This window comes from Camelus ferus, chromosome 8 (assembly GCF_009834535.1).
Source record: "Camelus ferus isolate YT-003-E chromosome 8, BCGSAC_Cfer_1.0, whole genome shotgun sequence".
Classification (NCBI taxonomy): domain Eukaryota; kingdom Metazoa; phylum Chordata; class Mammalia; order Artiodactyla; family Camelidae; genus Camelus; species Camelus ferus.
In genome coordinates, this window is record NC_045703.1 from 67,250,934 (window position 1) to 67,272,124 (window position 21,191).

Sequence of the window (21,191 nt, forward strand, 5' to 3'; positions counted from 1 at the left end):
CTTTTCATGCACCCCTAAAAATGGAGAACTTGACTAGTCTGGTTCATGAGCCCACCTTTGGACCAAAGTAGGGAGGGGAGGGGGCAGAGCACAGGAATAGACAGACCAACCAAGCCCTATGGGGTGAAGAGAAGTTGTTCCCCCAGATGAACAGGGTAGTATGGTGTATCAGACAACAGAGGAAGGCCACTGGGCTATTAGAGTAATGTCAGTTGCTGCAACAAATGCCCACATTTCTATGCCTTTTATATCTTAAACGTTATTTCTTGCTGGCATAATCTGGGTGTCCTTGATCTTGAAGCTCTCTTCAAAGCAGTGATTCGAGGATATGAATTTCTTCTCTTCATGCCTGTGCCATATTTTTTAAAAGTGGTTTCCAAACAGTAGTGCTCCTGCCCAGCGAGCCAGTGGAAGGGGCACGAAGAGGTTAAGAAGGCTTACCCTCCTCATCCACCTCTGCTCACAGCACGGACCCAGCCATGAGGCCCCTTCTAGATGTAAGGGAGGCTTGGAAAGTAGTGCCTGGCTGAGAGGCCACTTCCCAGCAATAGCTCTAGGCCTTGGCGGGGAGCGCACCCTCCCGCGGGCAGAGGTGGCCCTGCGTGGGTGCAGAGACGCAGAGGCCGCAGACACCCATCTCCAGCAGCCCTGCACCAGGACAAAATGCTAAACACATACATATTTACTCCAGTCTCTGCTTCTCTAGGCTGGTCTTTTTCTGTCACAAGCGGGCTCTGTTCAGCATTTTCGACCCTCGGTGCACATTACAGTCACCAGTCACCTGGAAAATTTTTTTAAACTATACTCATGCTTTGACCATTTGAATCAGTCTTTCGTGGGTGGTACTTTGGCATCATTACTTGTGTAAAGTTTCTCTAAGATGACACGAATAAGCAAGACAGGACTGAGATGGATTTGGTTAAACAAAGGAAAGACATTTTATAGTTTCAAGCAATGAAGAGTAGAACCAACTATTTTTTAAAATTCTAATCTTAAAAACTGGAGAGAAGAGGGGGCGAGGGTGTAGCTCAGTGGTAGAGCACATGCTTAACATGCACGAGGTCCTGGGTTCAATCTCCAGTACCTCCACTAAAAGAAATAAAACTAAAATAAATAAATACTTGTAGTAACCTATAATGAAAAAGAACATGGAAGAGAATATGTGTATGTGTATGTATGACTAAAACATTATGCTGTAACCAGAAATTGATACAACATTGTAAACTGACTATACTTCAATAAATAAATAAAGCTAATTACGCCCCCCACCAAAAATATTAAATAAATAAATCACCAAACATTAGCTAAAAAAAAAATTGGAGAGAAGAACCCTGATCCACTCACGCTGGGACAGGGGACCATCACTAGAATGCGGACCGTCGCTGGACATTGTATTCTTATTTGCTTTTTTTTTTTTCCTGGGGGAGGTAATTAGTTTACTTATTTATTATTACTTCTTTTATTTAACTGGAGGTACTGGGGATTGAACCCATAACCTCATGCATGCTAGGCATGCACCCCACCACTGAGCTATACCTACCCTCGGACCGTCGCTGGACAGATGAGTCTGTGATGAACGTTTCTGGTGAAGCTATAAATGTTCACCACAATGTCCAGCACACACTGGCCATGATGCTGGATCACTAACGGCAGAACTCTGAATGTGGCGGTGTGACGTGAGGATAGGGGGTGACAAAGCACTGAGACAACTGCTTTCAGGAGTTTGTCTTGGAAGGAAGAGCACCATGAGTCCATTCCTAGATCTGGGTTGATGAGTGAAGGAAAAGAAGGCACAGCTGATGGAGAAAGCCCTGGAGAAGGGCTGTTGCTATGTGAGAGGAGGTTGGGATGCCCAGCGTGAGAAAACGGGTCAGAGTACACACCCGCACAGGCCAGAATATCTCATCTTGTCTGAAATAACTCACTTTCAACCCAAAAGAAATATCCATTTGCTTACAGTAACCATGTAAGTCATCTTATTCCTTAACTATTCGGTGGTAAGTCTGAAAAATTAAAAATTAAAGCCACACACCCTTTCCCACCTGCTCTGTTTTTGGGGGGGCGGGTGGAGAAATAGGGGGTTTTCACTTTTGGCTTCTCCCAGACATTCTCATAGAAAGACAACTAATAAAAATAAGCTTTTTAGAGGAAAAAATTGCTTTGTAAGTAATTATATGCTTTGTACCCGGGAAGAAAATGGAAGGATATATTTTAAACATGTAGGTGGAAAAGGAAATCAAAACATTGGTGGAATTACTTTATTAGATCAGGGAATTTCAGCTTTTTCCTAAATGAAGAAGCGTCTCCCTGGCTCCGACTTAGAACGTACAAATAAAGGTATTCTTTCGGAACATCACGCACTGTTGTGGGAAGAACACCAGGGGATCCCAGAAGGGGCCATTTGAGGCCGGGCCTGCGACGTACGAATCTGTCCCTGAGGGTGCATTCCCTCTGCCTTCTCCGCAGGGTGGCTGAATTGGACAAGACAAAAATTGGAAAGACGTGTGAAACCTCTGCTATTATATCTGCGGCTCACAGTGCCCAGTTCATGCCTGACCGTGTAAGCTCACAGAAACGCATTACTGCCAGCTGAGGAAACGGAGGAACAGAGATGTCACATAAGTTACTCCAAGTCCCAAAGCAGTAGAGAGACGGCTGTTTCCTCTCCTTCCCGGGCACAGGAGCGGAGCTAGACTCCAGCCGCAGCCTCCCTTGCAGTTAGCACACTGTGGTCACCAGTGAAACTGAGCAGAACACATCCACCATCCAGGCCTGGCCCATAAAACCTCACACGTGCACTCCTCACACTGGTTCACACTCCACAGGCCCAGTGACAGCGACAAGAGCTGCCTTGGATGGCACTTACTGAGCCAGCCAAGCAGTAAGAGCCAAAGAGCCTGGATCCTCAAATCACCACCTGGAGGAAAGCTCCCTGCAAACCCGAAACACTTACAAATTTAACATGAGTGGAAAATAATCTACTGTATTTGAGCCGTTATATATTAGGGGGTTGTTGTCAAAGCGACAGTTTGTTGGTTGCCGAATTAATTCAAATATTAAGACCTTGAAGTAGGTGATGGCCCAGCAGAAAATTCAAACTACGTGACGTTAGTGGGCAGTGAGAAAATCAGTATCAGGAGCTGAAAAGATGGAAAGCTGTGTCTCCCGGCCACAAATCATGGGGCAGAGCTGTTCCCTGCAGTAACGGGAGAGGCAGGGCCGCCGTGGCTCTGGAGCGTTCGGGAAGAACCAGACTGACACTGTGTGTAGTCAACTGTCTCCTCCTTTAGCGAGATGTTACGGGAGCCTTAACAAAAGAACGACTCGGTCTGCAAACAGAAATGAAAGGGAACATAGTTCAGAAATGTGGAGCCTCAGGGGCTGGGAAAGCTGACTACTTCCAAATCCCAAACAGCGAGAGACGAGAGATGTAGACTTCGGGTTGCTTCCCTCAGAAAGGGGATAAGGATTCTAAAAACGAGAATGAAACACAGATTTGGGGTCCAGAAGGCACGCTGTGCTGAGCCAGGTGACCTGCTCAGCACAGCCGGGTTCTTTGTCCTGGACACACAGGACTGCGTTTCCCACCAGTGTCCCCTGCATGCTCTATGATTAGATTGCAGCCAGCGACATGTGAGCAACTCTCCTCGCCTCTCCCCCGCCGCCAGCTTGCTGCTGACACGCACAGGAACCCTGGAAGCCATATTGTGGGAGCCCATGATTGGGTTAACAAATTGTAACAGATCCCAGGCGCTTATCTCCTTAAAGAAGCTGTGCTTAGTAACTGCCTTGAGGTTTTAGCAATGACCCAGGCCCCCGGCTATAAACGCTGGGCGTGCCTGCTGTTAGTCTTCTATCCCCAAAACAGCCTTGGGCTGGAATGGTAAACAACTTATAAAAAGCTGCAGACTCAGAGGTGAGAAGGCTGGTTAGCCGAGGACAGGTAAGCCCCCCTGAGGGGGCCACCTAAGACAGGCACAGCCGCCTGAGTCCAAGCTGTTAAGCAGCTGATTCTCACACGTTCCACCCTGATAAGCTCAAAGGCTCAACACGAACATGATTCACCAAAAAGGGTCTTCTGACCTTGAGCCGAACACCAACAATAAACAAAGCCTTTGTACTCATTGTGATCCCACCCTGTCCTTCCCTAAATTCCTGCATTCCTCCTTTGACTGTACTCAATAAATATGGGAGATTTGAGAGGCTCCTGGAGTTGGCTCCCGACTCCCTCTCGCTCTCTTGACTTTTTCCAGAGTCTTGAGTAAATCATTCCGTCTCGGTGGGACTTCTGCTGGCCAGAACCCACAACTGGTGACGATCCCACACCATATATTGAAAATGGGGGGCGGGGGGGCTCCCTAGAAGCCTGGGTATGTGAGTCACTAATAGGAGAGTGGACCATCAACCAGATCAAGTGCTTGGAGCTTCATATGAGAGAAATGACATCTAGAATGTATTCATTTAGGGGTTCTCAGTACAGCAACCAGCATTTACCCTAAAAGCACAGTGATGGAACTGGGGTAAACCCAGGCAGCCCGGGCACACCTGTGCTGTGCCACTCCCTGCCAGCACGAGCGTTAGTGTGAACCACTGCTGTTGGTGTTCCTTCTGTGTGATGGGGGCTGGGAGCTAAAGACTTACGTGGTTTTCTTCCTCCCAACTTCCTCCTTGAGCCCCAGTGAAAGATGGAACCAGCTGAGAGCATTACCAGCAAGTATGCTATTGGTTGGAGAACCTTTGTTTAAAGGATAAAAAGTGAACGCCTTTTGTAAATGACATGACCATTTAATATCATCAGTGTCCATTTGGCACCATAATTTTATTCATAACACAAATAAATCCATAAAATACTAGAGTTGGCCACCTGAGATCATCTCGCCAAACCCAACACTTTCCACGAAAGGAAAAGAACCAGAATCAGGAATGCTGACAGGCATCACACAGGTGCTGAGTGGAAGCGCCAGGACCAGGGCCCAGGCCCCCCAGTACCAACCCACTGCTCCTTCCCCGCACAGGCAAAGGCCCTCGCACTGTGGTGTCAGACAGCTTTGTGGGTTTTGGTACATTAACTTCTGAGCCTTGGGGATACCTGTATTTACAGTATTATAATGCTCTATTAAATCACATTATTTAATAAAAATGTCTGAGTATAGGCCCAGAACTATATGCTCCATACCAAAGACATGCAAATGATAAAGAATTTTCTGTCCTGGGCCTTCCTGGAGCTCAGCTCACGTTTTAACGGGAGCAGAGGAAGCATGGAATTACAGCCACGTTGTGCGTGAAGCACTGGGTGCAGCAACAGGACATGCTCCAAGCGAAGCGGCTGACGAAAAGCAGGAAGTCAAAGGCATTCGTTCTCCCTCCCTTTCAAACTATGTCAGGACATCTTATTTTTTTTCAAGAAGTGTTCCAAAAGCATCTTGAGAAAAGCATTCATTACTATTATAAGCACAAGTGGAGGAGCAGACAGACTACCAAACACAGGCGAACCTCCCTTTGCTTCCCAAGAATATATAGTTGACCCTCGAGTACATGTTTGAACTACATAGGCCCACTTATACGCAGATTTTTTTTCAATAAACACATACAGTACTACACAAGCCGCAGCTGGTCAGAGGCCAACCGTAAGTTATATGCAGATTTTTGACTGTGCAGAGGGTTAGTGCCCCTATCTCCCCGCCCCCAGCGTTGTTCAAGGGTCGGCTGCCACAGCGGCCCAGGGACAGTGGCACAGCTAACCTCCTACTCCCCAACACCAGAGTGAATAAAACACCACCGGTCGGGAACTTTATGGAAAATACAACTTGCAATAAAATCAAATTCCTTCTTTCTTCTCCAGAGGTAAGGCAATATTCTATGTTTGGTTAATGTTCTAAGATGTTATGATAACTTCCTAATTTAGCATGTAAAATTCTACCTTGTGACATTATCAGATGATGTTACTATAGATGTGACCGGAGGTACAATTCACATGCCTTCTGGGTTTTAAGAGTAAAATTTCCACCCCCTAGCATTTATTATTTCTTTCCTACAGTAAAAATGATAAAGCATTGTAGGATTATAAACGTTTAAAAACACATGCTTAGTACAGGCCCCTTTTGATAATGAAGATTCTTTTATTAACAGTCAAAGAAGTCACACAGTATGAAAATAAATGCTTCTTTAATGAATAATTAGTGAAAACTATCCAGGAACTTACAGGATTTTTAGTAGGTACCATGCATATCTTAGGAGACAGGACATTAGCTTGCTGGGATCATTAGGGTAAGCCTGAAAATGACACCAATTTATAAAACAATCATGTAATAACTTTCCCAAACAGGAATTCCCTTGAAATTAAAACAGGAAATAATGACAGCACGCATCAATCTTAATTTTATGATTTTGGTGTTACTTTTTAAAGGTACTCAACAGATAATCAAATCTACTTCTAGAACCATGAATCTGAGGTGTGCAGTGAAGTTGTAACTTCTCAGTATCAGAGCTTAATTACTACAGGGCAGTTCAAGCAATACATACTATCTCAGTGTTTGTTTTGCATCCTGTTTCCCTGCAGCGCTAATCTCGCTAGTTTCTGAAGCACATTTATGACTAGAGCAGACACTGCTGATTCAGCAACAAAAAACCTTCCTGGATGAACAATACTTGTTCTTTCCAGAAGAAACGGCTGTTTTACCTTTCCTATTTCTTTTCTGTGATGAAAAACAGGGCTGAATAGGATCTTAGAGCCTCCTGCTAGATGATTAAAATCTTCACTCTGAATGTTGGTCTCTTAAAAATCTATCCAACGGGGAGGAAAAACCAAACCTTAGGGAAGGACAGTGCGCTTTCCCTTGTTCTCAGAACATACAGTCAAAGCAAAAATAGAGCCCCGTAGAAATTTCAACATTGAATTTTTTTAAAGCTTAAAGCTTAATAAAAGCCCAAAAGCTCTACATAAACCAGTAGGCTCTGCATATCACTGTTAGTTCAACACAAACCACGATCTAGAAGACTACTTGTATTCAAAAGCCCATCTTGCAGAAAGGTCCTACTTTTCTCGATGATCTACAGAGCCCACTGCCTTGTCTATGGATATAGGCACACATATGGGTGTATATAGAATATATGTCAGCAGCAGTCATATGACCCCCAGGTGGGCTCCAGGACAGTCATTTACTGTGGTTTATAAGGAAGGCAATCGGTCTCCCTGGTGCTTTCAATCTATGGGCATAAACACATACACAGTTACCAGTATCCTTGTCAATACTGTTGACGTTCAGAAAGCCTAAATACTTTTCTAATTGAGTTCTAAAAGTACCTTGAATTTAAATTTTTTTTAAAACTTCAGTCTTCAATATTGAAACTGCTATGTTACTCCATTTTTCCATTAAAAAAAAAACCGAAAATAAAGTTGGGGGGAAAATTTTTACATATAAAAATAAACTTGCGAAAACATCCTGTTACTAAATAGGCTTAAGAAAAAAAACCTATAGAGAAAATATTCCAATAGAAGGTAAAACCTTTGGAGGGCTGCTCAGAACAGCATTGTTAGTAATAGTAACAACTGGAAACAAATGACATCTTCAGTAACAGAACTGTGAAATATATTAGGAAATGTCCAATTGACAAAATATTATCCAGCCACTGAAGATAAGGAGGAAGATGATGGAAGAACATGGAACACCTGACAATATTAAGCCAAACACAAAAAGGACCCCTGCTGCGTTTAACAGCTCCATTTGCAAAAACGAAAAAGGAACAGAGTTTGGCTGCTGCGTCCTTGTATTACGGGTATAGTGTTCCCTTTACTGGAAAAACTAATAAAACTTCTATACTGACTGTACATTTTCTAGAGGAAAAGAACATCAAAATGGATAAAATAACTCAAAAACAAGTCTTTGAAAAATAAATGTTCCTGAGGGAGCCATGCTCCTGACAGCATCCAGAAACCAATTTTTCTCTTACCACTTGGGGAGGCAGGACCTGACCCTGGCCTGGTTCTCCTGAGCAGGACGCTTCATGGACAGGCCGGAAAGAGGAGGGGCAAGTGCCCGACCACGTGTCCCGTGGCCTCCTTGATTTTATCAACTAGACCCTAATTGAGCCATTTTGAGCACTTAGACGAAACACATCTCTATGTTTGAGGACAAAATTTCACAAGCTTTTGTTTTTCTCTCTGCAGAAAAATTCCTTCTCCTAATCAAGTAATTCTCAATTGAAAATCAAGTTATTTTAATGACAAAATGGTTAGTGTTAACCTTGTGTAACATGTGATCATAAATAACTCAAGACCACTGGGTGATACCTGCCAGAAGTAATACCGGACAGAGGATTACTTACAAAAAGGTCAATTTTCAATAGAAAACTGAGTATTTCCCTTGGGAAATAAATGTAGTATTTTATTATTAAACAACTAGGGCAAAAAAAAACTAGGTTTTCTGTAACTGCAATAGGACAGTATTAGAAAGGCTTTCTTGGAGGCCCCAACAATACCAGGATGAAATATTTTTGATGGTTTTACGATGGCAATTATAACCTCCTAGCTACTTTAGCTCTCTGAAAAAAATGCTGCTCAATCGAAAGACTAAATCACACAAAGCATTTAACATTTTCAAAGAGTTACCTAAAAACAACATTTTAAAGGAAATTGCTCCTAGCAGTAAATTATTTTTATCAATTATCTGAATAAGCTACATTCAGAAACGCTACAACAGAGCAGCTTACTGGTATACCGCGGGACTCTGCACTACTATAGACATAAGGAGCTCCGTGTACTCAGGGTAAGGCTGACGCTCTACTTTTTGCACGCCAGGTATCTCTGAGTTACATTCTCCCAGCTGATTACATTCCAAATAGCTTTCAGGTAATCAGGTCTAACATTTTTATACTGAAGGTAGTAAGCGTGCTCCCACACATCAATTCCCAGCAATGGAATAAGACCTATGGGAAAGAAAAGAAGGGAAAAGAAGCAAAAACGGTGAGTTTCAATCTAAAACACTGTCTTCTCGCTTTAAACTTTAATTATCCTATGCACACAAAATAATTACCCTTTACAATGTTCTCATCCATTTTCCCGTTTGTTGTATAAATCAGAAATCAGCATAAGAATAAAGATCCTATCAAAAGATTTTAAACTTTACTCTTTGGAAGAAAATGTGATAAATAGTAAAAAAAAAAAATAATTAAAACAGACAGGAAAAATCAATTAGCCACAGTATTTTAAATGCTGTTCTTAAAATATCAACAGATTTAGGGGGAAAGTATAGCTCAGCAGTAGAGTGTGTGCCTAGCATGCACAAGGTCCTGGGTTCAGTCCCCACTACCTCCATTAAAAACAGATAAATAAGGGGGAGGGTATAGCTCAGTGGTAGAGCACATGCTTAGCATGCACAAGGTCCTGGGTTCAGTCCCCAGTACCTCCACTAAAAATAAAATAAATAAACATAATTGCTTCCCCCACCCCTCAAAAACAAATAATTAAATAACCTAATTCCCCCCACCCCTCAAAAAAAACAACAGATTTATCCAAGAGCCAGTTCTCAGCTGTCCTCATTGGGTCAAGGGCGGGAGGGGAGGCTGGTGTATGAGACACCTGCCCGCCTCCCCTGGGCTGATGTTAGTCGTAGAGAATACAGAGCATTTATAAAGACACTAACAGAAAGAATAAGTTAACAAGGGAAACTGAATAGGACTAAAGAAAAAGATACAGTTTCCCAAAATTGAATTGTGTACATGAACAATGAGTTATATCTATAAAACATTCATTTAAAAAATCGCGCAAACTGAAAGCTCTCCTCTTGGAAAACAATCATCAACCACTATGTCTTAATCAGTTGTGAAGTATGTCACTAATAATTTATTATTAATAATTAAAGTACCCAAACTTAATAAATGATTTTTCCCATAAATAAATTGCCACAATTCTCACTCACTTCTATGCTAGTGAGCTTTCTTCAAGGTGTAGCTAGGATTCACCTGCCAATGACAGCCCTTCCAGCCAGGTACCAGGCTCTCTATAGCACTGTGCTCACAAATCTTTGGTTGCTTTTAGAAATTGAGATTCTGGCTAAACCTGAAAACATCCAGGGTAGTGAGTCACGTAGGCAAGTCTCCTAACATGTGCAGAGGCAGCAATATGACTGAGACCCACTGCTGATTGATGTTAAGACACCACCTTACATCAAAGTTCCAGCCAACTTGCTTTATGACTTGTTAAGTTAGGTGCAGCTAACTTGCCTCATGACTGTTTCCTAAAGAGCTTCTATTTCAATGTGGCTCAACATAAAAAAAGAATCTGGTGAGCCCAGCTTGCAGCGTCTGAGCCAAATCTGTTCCTATATCAAATAGCTTCATAAAGGCAGAGGTCTGAAAACCGGAGCTCTGGTTCCAGTTTCACCACAAGTGCTCAGCAGAGGGGATGAGGGTCCAAGGTCTGAGTCAGATTCAGCCTATACGTCTTTTCCTCCTTCATGTTGTTTATCTAATTTTAGTTTTTTATTTTAGTGCATGTAATTAATTACGTAAGCTGAAACTAATTCTCTGTCAAATGAAGTAGAGTTTATGTTTCAAACATTTTTGTTAATGTATTACATGTGGAATTTTACAAAGCATCAAGGACTTACACAGCATTTTTGCTCACACAAGACTCTGGGAATCCCATGTGAAGATATGCTCAGATTCATATTGCTCAGGACAGGTTTAAACAGCACTAGTCTTCCTTATTTTAAGGTAAACACTTTATAGTGAACCATCTCTTCTGAATAAATGTGTAACAATTCTCAAACCTAACCTGTTGTTCCTTGCAAGGGATCCTGGTTAGAACAAGCAGCAATCTGTAAGCGTCCCTGTTCCTTATTGAAACCAAGCCAACCCCAACCCGAGCCTTGGACGCCAACGGATACAGCGGTCAACTTCTCCTTAAATTTGCTGAAGGAACCAAAGTCACGGTTGATGGCTTCCAGTAATTCCCCTATTTAAAAGAAAATCCAAAAACATCCACAAATCAACAGATCGCACCAATTACAATAAAATATTCTATTATACATATTCAAACATTCCTATCATATGGCCCAAGATACAACCAGACAACATACAGAAAATATTACACAACCCAGTGAGCCTACAGAACAGTGTTACTCCTGCCCTGACACCAATGTCATTAAGGTCCCACAATTTTAACTCACGTGTTTGTTACTGAAACATATTACAAGAGAGATTTCTTCACTCACTCTATTTCAACAAGGAAAGAAATAACATTTTTCATTAGCTTTTTTTTCCCCCCTTCAATAGAAAATTTTACTTTGACTTCTCCCCTACCTGCTCTATCTCAGTGTGGGAAGAAAACGTTATGGTTGTTATCTGCTTCTTCTCCAAGGCAGCCCAGATCCTTCCTATCTCAATTATATTATTTTAAAGAGTGATTCTACCTTCTATCAGTGCACTATGGGCACACCTTAATAGCTATCTCCCTTTTTATTCTGTAGCAATATAGAATATAATTCTAGATTGAGCACATAACTAAATGAACCAAGCCAAAAATATCACTTCTCTTACTCTATCTGGTTTAAAAGTAATCATCTATTACAAGCAGAAATGACAGTATAGGGGGAGGGTATATAGATCAAGTGGTAGAGCGCATGCTTAGCATACACAAGGTCCTGGGTTCAATCCCCAGTACCTCCTCTAAAAATAAATAAATAAGTAAACCTAATTAAGCCCCCCAAAAAATTAAAAAAGAAAAAAAGAAAGAAATGATAGTACAAAGTGGTAGAGATAACACAAAATGGCAGGAGTACCAAAACCTGTTAGCTGAATACAGGTGCATCTGATATTCTGGTAACTCACAAAGCCTCAAAAGTATTAAGTCACGGTCTGAAGCCCTAATTCAGAAAAAATAAACTATCCAGTTTCCCATACTTACTCCATCCATCCTTACTTCCAAATGAAACTGCTTATTTTAAGTGCATAAGATGCCTTCTATAACATAATTATACACAAACAAACAAAAAACCACCCAGAAACTTAGGGTACATGTCAGGAGCCCAGATACAAAGGAGAGCTAGATGTACGCCCCATGCCTTCCCTGGGGTGGGGAGGATGATGAAAGTCACCTGGGCCTCCACGTGCGACACAAGAAGTCAAGTAAACAAGCAGAGCGAACAAGACCATCAGCTCTGTACTCCCTCGTTACCTGCGGTTGTCCTGGAAAACCTCATCTTCTGGGACAACTGACTTTTTATCAATTAGGTAGAGTAGTAAAAGAATAACAAGAGGCATTATTTTATAATAACTTACTTAACTCTCAAAACAGCCCCATTCTCCCCGTATCATACAGATGAAGAAAGTGAGGCGCAGAAGGATTAAGCACCTCCCCCAAGGCCTAGGCTGGTAAGTCAAGGCTCGTCTTTTCTAAAAACTAAGTTTCTCAGTCTGTCCTTACTGGGAAGTACAGTACATTTCAACCAAAGGGTGACAGCATACGTGCCATTATGTGTGTATGTGTGTATATAAAATCTGATGCTGTAACTCCCTGAATGGCTTCTCCACTCGCTTGTGTGCCCTTTGAAAGTTACAGCTTTCTGTTCTTCCTTGCTGTGAAAGACATGCCATTAAAATATCTCAGGGACAAGCCAGGTAACTTAAAGAATTCAACCGTCATTTCTATAGTGCACAAAACGGGCTAAGGTTGCCCTAATAGAAACCGACCTTTGGGTTCTCCTCCACCATTAGGACTCAGGTTTGTCCAGAAAATGGAATGATTGACATGGCCTCCACCGTTGAACTTTATTGCCGGCTGCAGAGCTACCTGAGCTGTAATGTCACCTGAAAGGTTAAAACACAAACACATTTTTTTTTTAATTCTTACTTTTCAACCATTCTATACACTATTTCTTGGTAAAATGTCAGATAATTGGACCAGCTTATCTGTAACATCCCTCTTGGTCTCAAAATTCCATAATTTCAAGATTCTACCCTCTCAAAAAAACAAATAACCTTCCCAAAAATATATGTCTCAGTGGATTCTCAGTGCAACTAATAACGTGCCAAACAACTACTGAGAAGTCAGCAGAGGAGCAACGCTAGTAGAAAATTCACTCCTGGGCTTCAAAGAACTCAGTTTTCTTGGTTATAAAAGATTTCAGTAAATGAAATTACGGAGAGAACAAAGAGAAATAATAGAATGCTATAAAATATATGGCCCCTATTATACAGATGATACGGAAAGTGTTTAAATAGACAACTATTCGCTGGGAAATATTTCAATGTTACAAAACAACTCAACTGATTCAAAACTGAACTGACTTGCAACCCCAAACTTACTCCTCCAATGGCCTTCCCCATCTCAGGAAGTTCCAGCTGCTTCTCTCACACCCCATCTCCAAAACAGCAGCACATCCACCAGCATAGCCAGCTCCACCTTTAAAACACGTGCAGAACCTCATCCCTTCCTCCTCCTTCTGATGCAACCAGCAGCATCTCCCCCCCCCCCCCGGCTCGCAGGCCACCGTCTCTCAGTGGTATTCTGCTACCACCTCTGCCCCCCCACAGTCTATTCTCAACACAGTGGCCAGAGGGCTCCTCTAGACCCCGAACTCATCATGGCACATCTCCAGGCAAACCCCTCCAAAGGCTGCTCTTTCCAGAGTGAACCCCAAGTCCTCACAATCGGTACAGAGGTGCACATCAGCCGACACTCTGCATCTCCTCACCGGCCCAGCTCCGGCCACAACGGCCTCCTGGCGCTCACATGATAAGCCTGGCATGTTCCCAGCTTAGGGCTTCCACTGACTGTGCGGGAACAGTCTTCCTGGAGGCAGCCTCGTGGTTCACTCCCCCGCTTCTCCATCAAGTCTCCTCTGAACCGTCAACCTCATCATAAGGGTCACCAAGCACAATATAAAATGGGCAAACCCCACCCTCTCCCAGACCACTTCCCCTGCTGTTTTTCCCGATGGGACTGACAAGCCCCAGCATTCTCCATTTGTACTTGGTCACCTGCCTCCCTGCTGGAAGGAGAGCCCCAGGGAGGACAAGGACTCTCGCGCACTGCCCTGTCCCGGCCGCCCAACATACTGCCTCATAAGTAGCACGCACTCTTGAATACTGAGCGTAGTTTCCATGGGGGAAAAAAAACCCTCTGACAGCTATACTTAAAAAGAGTATCATGTTTGAAGCCGTTTTTTCCTGCCTTGCTCAACAAGTAGGCAAAATAAAATATTTTTTCCTATGTCTTCGTGAAGCCACAGGTTCACTTAACTATTAGGAAAAATGGGAATTCCGTTGTTCAATACATATGAGGCGCTCGGGGTTCACAAGACACCCAGAGGCAAAGTGAAGGGCGCCAGCAACCACAGCGAGCTCCGCCCCGGGGCGTTTACATAACCGCAAGCCTTTGAGTCCCACGGTGTGCGCATGCTCAGACACGGAAGGACGGCCGCTTTCTCAAACAGGAAACATCCAGCTTTTTAGCCATTCAGTAAGGCGGGGAGGACCGGTGATATCTAAATACAATCTCTGAGAGTTGTTTAAGACGTCAGCTTTTCGTCGTTGCTGTCATGTTTACAAAATAATGTTCTCACTGATCAGTGTTTCCCTTATTCATTTTTCTTGGAGAATCACCCTAAAATAATAGATGTAACTTTATATTGTTTTTTAATAAGTCAGCAATAACTAAATATTTCAAGTGCGAAAGAAACATGCTTATTGAGAACGTGTTTAATCACTATCTTTTAAAGTTTAATCATTTTTAAATTTTAATATAAAGTTGTGGAAGTTAATATCTGCTTTCAAGAACACTCTTCTGAAGTTCAATGTTTTTTTTCCACTGTTAAACATGATAAAAGTACTTTTCTTTGAAAAGTATTTACGATACTTAGATGTGATAAGATCAATGACGTTATTTTCCTTATACTCTTCTTTTTCCCCAAATTTTCAAACAAAATTTAACTCCTTGGGGAAGTGTATAGCACAGTGGTAGAGCGTATGCTTATCATGCACGAGGTCCTAGGTTCAATCCCCAGCACCTCCATTAAGATAAATAAACCTAATTACCTCCACCCACCAAAAAAAAAAGGAAAAAAAATTAACTCCTTAATGATTTCTAAAATATTTTTTAAATAAAGGAGTGCTCTGCAAATACTTATTAATATAGTAAATTTAATATAGTAAAGCTTTTTTCCCAATGGCTTTCATTAAGCAAGTAAAGCTTCAACTGCACAAGAAAAGGGCTGAAGCTAAGCAATATTTAACACACTTATGAGAAAGGTCCATGGGTGTCAGATGTCCTGCAGGAAATACTTTCACAACTGGGATTTGCCCCAGCCTCTCATCATGACCACATACTTCCCGCATTTGTTTTTCCCTAAATCATAGAACTTTTTCCCGTACTGGGAGACTTTTTCTTCCCCCTATTTGTAGTTCTTCTGATTTCACAAGTAAGCTTCCAGAATGTGGCAACTTCCTCTTCTTTTTGTTTTGCTTATTACCTCTTACACAATCAGACTGAAATACTACATTTTCCCACTAGATGCCCCCAGTCAACAAGATATCACTGTCCAAAACTTACTCAACACAAGTCACAGGACTGAAATTCAATAAAAATACACTTAAGAAAAACACGCTTTTAACTGCATAGCTTATGCCACACGTACAGTCTGGAAACATGACTGTCAATTACTTCCCTCGGGCAAACCATTGATCAACTAATAGATTGAAAGTGTAATACTATTTTGTATAGAAACATTAAAACACAGTATTCCCATACACACCCCCAGACGCAAAACACAAAAAGGTCCACGCACTACTGTTTTGTCAACTGAGCTCTTTTTTGAAAGAAAAAAAACTAACTCCATAGTACATTTTCATTGAATCTCAAATATCAGCAGATAAATACAAGCCTGTCTCAGTTCCCCAGAAAACGGATATTCTCCATGTGAATTCTGCCCCCTAAGTCAATGCACGAACACGTGAAGCGGTTCTACTGAATGGAGGGAGGGTCATGTCTTTACCGAGACACGCCTCGCTGCCACTTTTCCCTGAAGCCAGTTTCTCAATGTCAGGCCGCCCGGCACCTACCCTTCTCCAGCGCCTCCTGATACTTCTCCTCGGCGACATTCAGGTTATTCACGTAGGCCGCGTGGTGCTTGCTGTGGTGCAGCTGCATGATCTCGGCGTTGATATGAGGCTCCAGGGCGCCATAGTCGTAGGGCAGGTCGGGGAGGCTGTGCTTCTGCCTGGAACCCAGCGACCCCAAAGCCGGCACCAGCTTCCTGCTCGCGCTGCAAAGAGAGCACACACAAACCGATCCGCTTACGTGGGCAGCTCCCTTTAACCCGCGTGCCGGTCTCCGCAGACCGGGCTAGAGGCACCTGCGCACCGGGGGCTTTCTATCGTTAGCTCTTTAGCCGTCCAGTCTTTGAAGCATTAAACCAACGCTGCGGTCCCGCACCCGGCCGGCACCTGGACGCGCTTGGTCGACACCTGAGCTCAGGCCGGGCCGCCCTCCCAGCCCCGCCCCGCGACGCCGGGACCCCGAAGGTGGCCTGGACCCCGCGGGTGGGCCCGGGCCGGAGGCAGAGTCGGAGGCAGCGGAGGCAGCGGGGGCCTTCGCTCGCGGGGCCAGGGCTGCATCCCCACTGCGCCCGCCGCCCGGCGCCTCACCTGCACGCCGCCCGGCACAACATGGTGGACGCCGCCCGCAGGTCTCTTGAAGACCAAGCCGCCGCGCCGCGCTGACAGCCGCGTTTGGGCCAGCGTCCTGGGCCGCGCCACAAGGACACTGCCGCCGGCCTCGGCCCCGCCCCCTGAGCCCGCCGCAGCCCCGCCCCCTGCGCTCGCCGCTCCCACCCCAGGGAGGCGCGGGGGGGTGCGAGGTCCGAGGGTCTACGCTGCCGGCCCCCGCCCACGCTCTGAGACCAGGGCACGCGATAAAAGGGAATCCTGCACTTTCTCCAGCGTCTGCTCGAACCAGGATGCCCCCTTCCGCGCTTCTGGACTTGTCGCCGAGAGGGAGGGCCGCAGAGGGGCCCCCCCGCGCTTGGCGTGAGATGGTACGTCCCTCTGTCCCGCCCCGCGAGGGACTCGCCCTACGGGGTCGAGGTGCAGGGCTCTACCCACCACGGCGAGCTGGGGATTAGCCGGCCGGTTGGTTCCCGCCCCTTTCCTGCTGCGGTGTGTTGGGCAGCCACGGGGTCCTGCGACCTCCACTAAGGAAAGCCTCGAGTTTCCTTCCCTGCCTCGGAGCGCCCCAGCGGGCTGGTGAGGCCCTGGCGCTGCTGATAAGATGTAGGCCCAGTGCCCCTCCAACAGCTGCCCGGAGTGACCTTTCCTAGTGAGCTGACCTTGGGACCTCCGCCAGGCCTGATAGTAGTGTTACTGAACCCCCACGATGTAAAAGGACTGCGCTGCAGGGTTTACATACATTTATCCTTATTTCACCCCTAGGGTAGGTATCGCTGATTTCAGGAGACAGTTCTTGAGCACAGTGAGGTTAAGCAGGTTGCCCTGGTCTCACAGTTAATAAGTGAAAGATTTGGGATTAGGACCCGAAGTTCATACTTTGTTGATTACCGAACTTTAGCGGCCAAGTCTTGAGTGCTTGTTGGGAGAACATAAAAGAAGTACAACAGAAAATTCTTTCCTGCAGTGTCTTATATCTAATAAACTGGAAGTATCAACTGCTTTCTTAACAATTGAAAAACCAATGCTGAATTGTGTAAAATTCTCCCTGTATAGAAGTTAGGGAAGCTTTACACTTCATGGCCTGAGTGGGACCTTTACTGAATAGAATTATGGAAAAGGAAGCAGATAGTAGGTGTTGAATAGTTTCTGTTACTGCCTCCCAGCCCCTTCACAGCCCTTACCCCACCCCTGCCCAAAGATGACTAGGCTTTGGGATGACTAGGGGCACAGCAAAGGAGAACCACCCAGCACTGCTTCCCAGCAAGAAGGCAGGGCTTGCTGACAGTCAGCAGAATGTGACCAGAGGAAGGAGGAAATTCAGGTTGGGACTAGGTTCTGGGTGTCCTTAAAACTCAATCATAGGATAATGGGAAATTGAGAAGCATTTCAGCTGAAGTGGGGGACATGGAAAGTAGTTTTTCAGGCAAGAGAGTCTGGCACTGATTGGAGGTGCAGGCTAGTTGGAAAGCTGTTGCAGGAATCCTAGCATGAGTTACAAGAGCCGGTTTAAGGTACTCGCTATGGGATCTGGAAGAAAAGGGCATTTTTAAGGATGAATCAACTGAATTCAGTGACAGATCAGTCACTAATACAAGGACTTGCTCTAGTGAAAACAAAACATCACCGTAAGGAGACTGAGCCCAGCCAGGCTGCACTGATGTACTTCTTGTTTATACAGATGGTGATACTTTTGGGGGGGGATAATTAGGTTTATTTATTTATTTACTTTTTTAAGAGGAGGTACTGGGGATTGAACCCGGGACCTCATGCATGCTAAGCATGCACTCTACCACCTTGAGCTATACCCACCTCCTCCAGCTGATGATACTTTGAGATATAAATTGAACTCCTCCCCCTTTGGACAAGCAACAAAGATTGCGCTGTGGGGAAGTGACATTAGTAGTCAAATAAAAGTGTCTCTAACATCATAGCTGTCATCAGCCACATCCTTCCAGATTACTCCAACTGTGAAAGTGACCAGGATTGAGACCAAGGGTTTGGGGGGTACAAGAAGTAATGGGGATTTTCTGACACTCAATAAACAGTCCTCTTTTTCTTTCTTAGCTGACCACTGTAAGAAGGAGTTAGATTACAGTTGGCTGGGGTCTGTCCTAAATTCCTCCTGCCAGCTCAGGATGTCACCTGCTACATCAGGGCACCATAATTATGGATTTCCCCTCAGTAAACTTACCGAGGTTACTTCCCAGCCATCCTCAGATTCATTACAGTCTAGACCAACATGTTGTCTGGAGAAGGCAAAATGTGGATTGAGATGAAATCATTTTGAGTTAGTTATTAATTGCATTCATATCCTAGTGACAAAGACGCAGTCACAGTGCCTCAAACACAGAAGAGTGTATTCCTTCATGTAAGAGAGATCTGGAGTAGGTAGTCCAGGGCTGGGATGACAGTGTCATGAAGTCTTCAAGGAACCAGGCTCCTCTGTCCTCAGAGTTGCCTTGTGGTCCTTGACAGCTTCTAGAGCACCAGCCATCTCACCTCCTGTCCATGCAGAGGGAAGGACAAAAGGTGGGCCCCAGCTGGCTCCCTTTTAAGGACCCTTTGTGATAGATTCACCCAAGAAATTCCACTCAGAATTTAGTTAGGAGGCTGAACCTAGCTACACAAGAGGCTGGGAGATGTGATCATTCAGCTGTGTAAATTTCCAGTCTGAAACGATATGGAATTCTTTAACCGAAGGGGAAATGAGTAGTGGATTGGAAAACAGCAGTCCATGCCACATATCCTTCTGCAGGACGTTTTTTCTATGCTTGGCTGTGAACTCTGGCTGCTGATGGGTTAACTTCAACTACACCCTTTCCCTCTCTCTGTCTCTGTCTCTGTCTGTCTCTCTCTTTTTTCTTTTCACCCCTTGTATCACAAATCTTACCCAGGCAGGAATCTAAGTGAAAATTGCTGTACCAACTTTCCCTTTGCATAACTGGGATTGCTAATAGGACCAAGAGTAGTACTTAAATTGCTAAAATGAAATCAGTGATCTAGGCTGAAAGAGAAGATGATGGTAGAGATATAGTATCATTAATAAAGATTTCCAAGTGAGCTTTTTTTCCCTGCCTCATCAGGCTAATTATAGACTGCATCCTCGAACACATTAACTACTAAAAGGGAAAGGGGAAGGCTGGCTCAGAACAGAAGTGTTTTATTGAACATGTGGTCGATTGACGTGTCCGTGAAGGGAGAAGGGAGCTGAGGTGACTGAGAAGATCCTCAGTGTGTGCTAGGTACCAGGTCCAATGCTCCATATCATCTCCTAATTCACACAACACCTCTGTAAATTGGCTTCTTATTACTCTTTTGCACTAAGATGGTAAGTGACTTGACCAAGGTCACACACAGAGCTAACAGCTAGCAGAGCTGGGCTTTGAATATTCTCTCCGCTCTCAGCACTGGCGTGCCTGTGCCTTTAAGCAGCCACCACGCCCTCTGCCGCATTCCTTGCACCCAATAAAATTGAGCCCAGCTCTTTTCTTGTTTGCAGCCCAATGTTTGAAACCACCTCCTGTGCCTTTTTCCCAACTTACTCCTGTCTCCTCAACTCCTGATTGATCTGTGGCCTCATCTCTTGCATAACTTAGGTCATAGCTCTTGGACCTGAAGTTTGAACTGGTCCTCTGGTCCCTTGGGTCATTTGCGCCTTCAATCGTATTTGCTTCTTAGCTGCAGTGAAGACCCAGCTTCCTGGTGCACCCCTTGGCACCAGCCCACCTGACTGACTCTTCCCACCTTTGTCTGTGGAGAGAATCAGACTGGCTGGCTGTGAACCTGGGAAAACAGAACAGAATAGAGGAAGAGTGAAGAGAAAGGTTTTCCCATATTTAGAGTCCAGGAGGTGCCTCCATAAGATCCCTGCATGAAAACTCTGCCACGTCTGCCCCTTCAGGGGGATGAATTTCCACCATCATTCCATCAGGTCAATTAGTCCAGGTTCTCCAGAGCAACAGAACCAGTAAGATGTGTGCATAGAGAGAAAGAGACGTATTGTAGGGAACTGGCTCATGCGATTTTGGAGGCTGGCAAGTCCAAAATCTGTAGTGTGAACCGGCAGGCCAGAGACCCAGGAGAGCCAACGGTGCAGTTCCGTGTGAAGGCATCTGCTGGAGAACGCTGTCTTGCTGGAGGGAGTTCAGTTTTTATTCTCTTTAAGCCTTCAACTGATTGGATGAGGCCCACCCACAGTATGGAGGACAGCCTGCTTTACCAAGAAATTCACCGATTTAAATGTTAATCTCATCCAAAATACCCTCCAAGTTGACACCTAAAACTAACCATCGCGCCAGGTAAAAAACAACATGGGCAATGCATTCCATGTAAGGGGTGGGGAGATTTGTTAGTCATTACACCACTGAATTCCAATTAAAAGCCCAGGATTTATCATGGAGTGAGATGGAATTCAGTTCTAAGAATAACTCTCAAGAGCTACCCATGATGAATTGACCTTGACCACTGAGGGCAATGACCGAGCATAAGGAGATCAGGCCAACTACATCTCCTGGCCAGCAAATGAC

At 44.5% G+C, this 21,191-nt stretch overlaps 1 protein-coding gene across 1 annotated transcript; it reads right to left on the minus strand.

Annotated features, from left to right (window-relative positions):
* Positions 1–6,099: 6,099 nt before the first annotated feature.
* On the minus strand, positions 6,100–16,804 carry SOD2 (superoxide dismutase 2). Its single transcript, XM_032485290.1, has 5 exons — positions 16,645–16,804; positions 16,060–16,262; positions 12,691–12,807; positions 10,775–10,954; positions 6,100–8,925 (listed from the first exon to the last, which is right to left on the minus strand). Exons 1-5 carry the CDS (start codon positions 16,665–16,667, stop codon positions 8,780–8,782), a joined length of 669 nt encoding a protein of 222 aa, XP_032341181.1. The 5' UTR covers positions 16,668–16,804; the 3' UTR covers positions 6,100–8,779.
* Positions 16,805–21,191: the final 4,387 nt, after the last annotated feature.

What these genes read in the sequence shown, in the direction of transcription:
- SOD2 (XM_032485290.1), bottom strand. Translation starts at nt 16,667, where the DNA reads ATGTTGTGCCGGGCGGCGTGCAG. An exon ending in TTGTGCCGGGCGGCGTGCAG is followed by an intron (nt 16,263 to 16,644) that starts GTGAGGCGCCGG and finishes CTCTCTTTGCAG; the next exon opens with CGCGAGCAGGAAGCTGGTGC. An exon ending in TGGTGGAGGAGAACCCAAAG is followed by an intron (nt 10,955 to 12,690) that starts GTCGGTTTCTAT and finishes TCTTTTAAATAG; the next exon opens with GGGAATTACTGGAAGCCATC.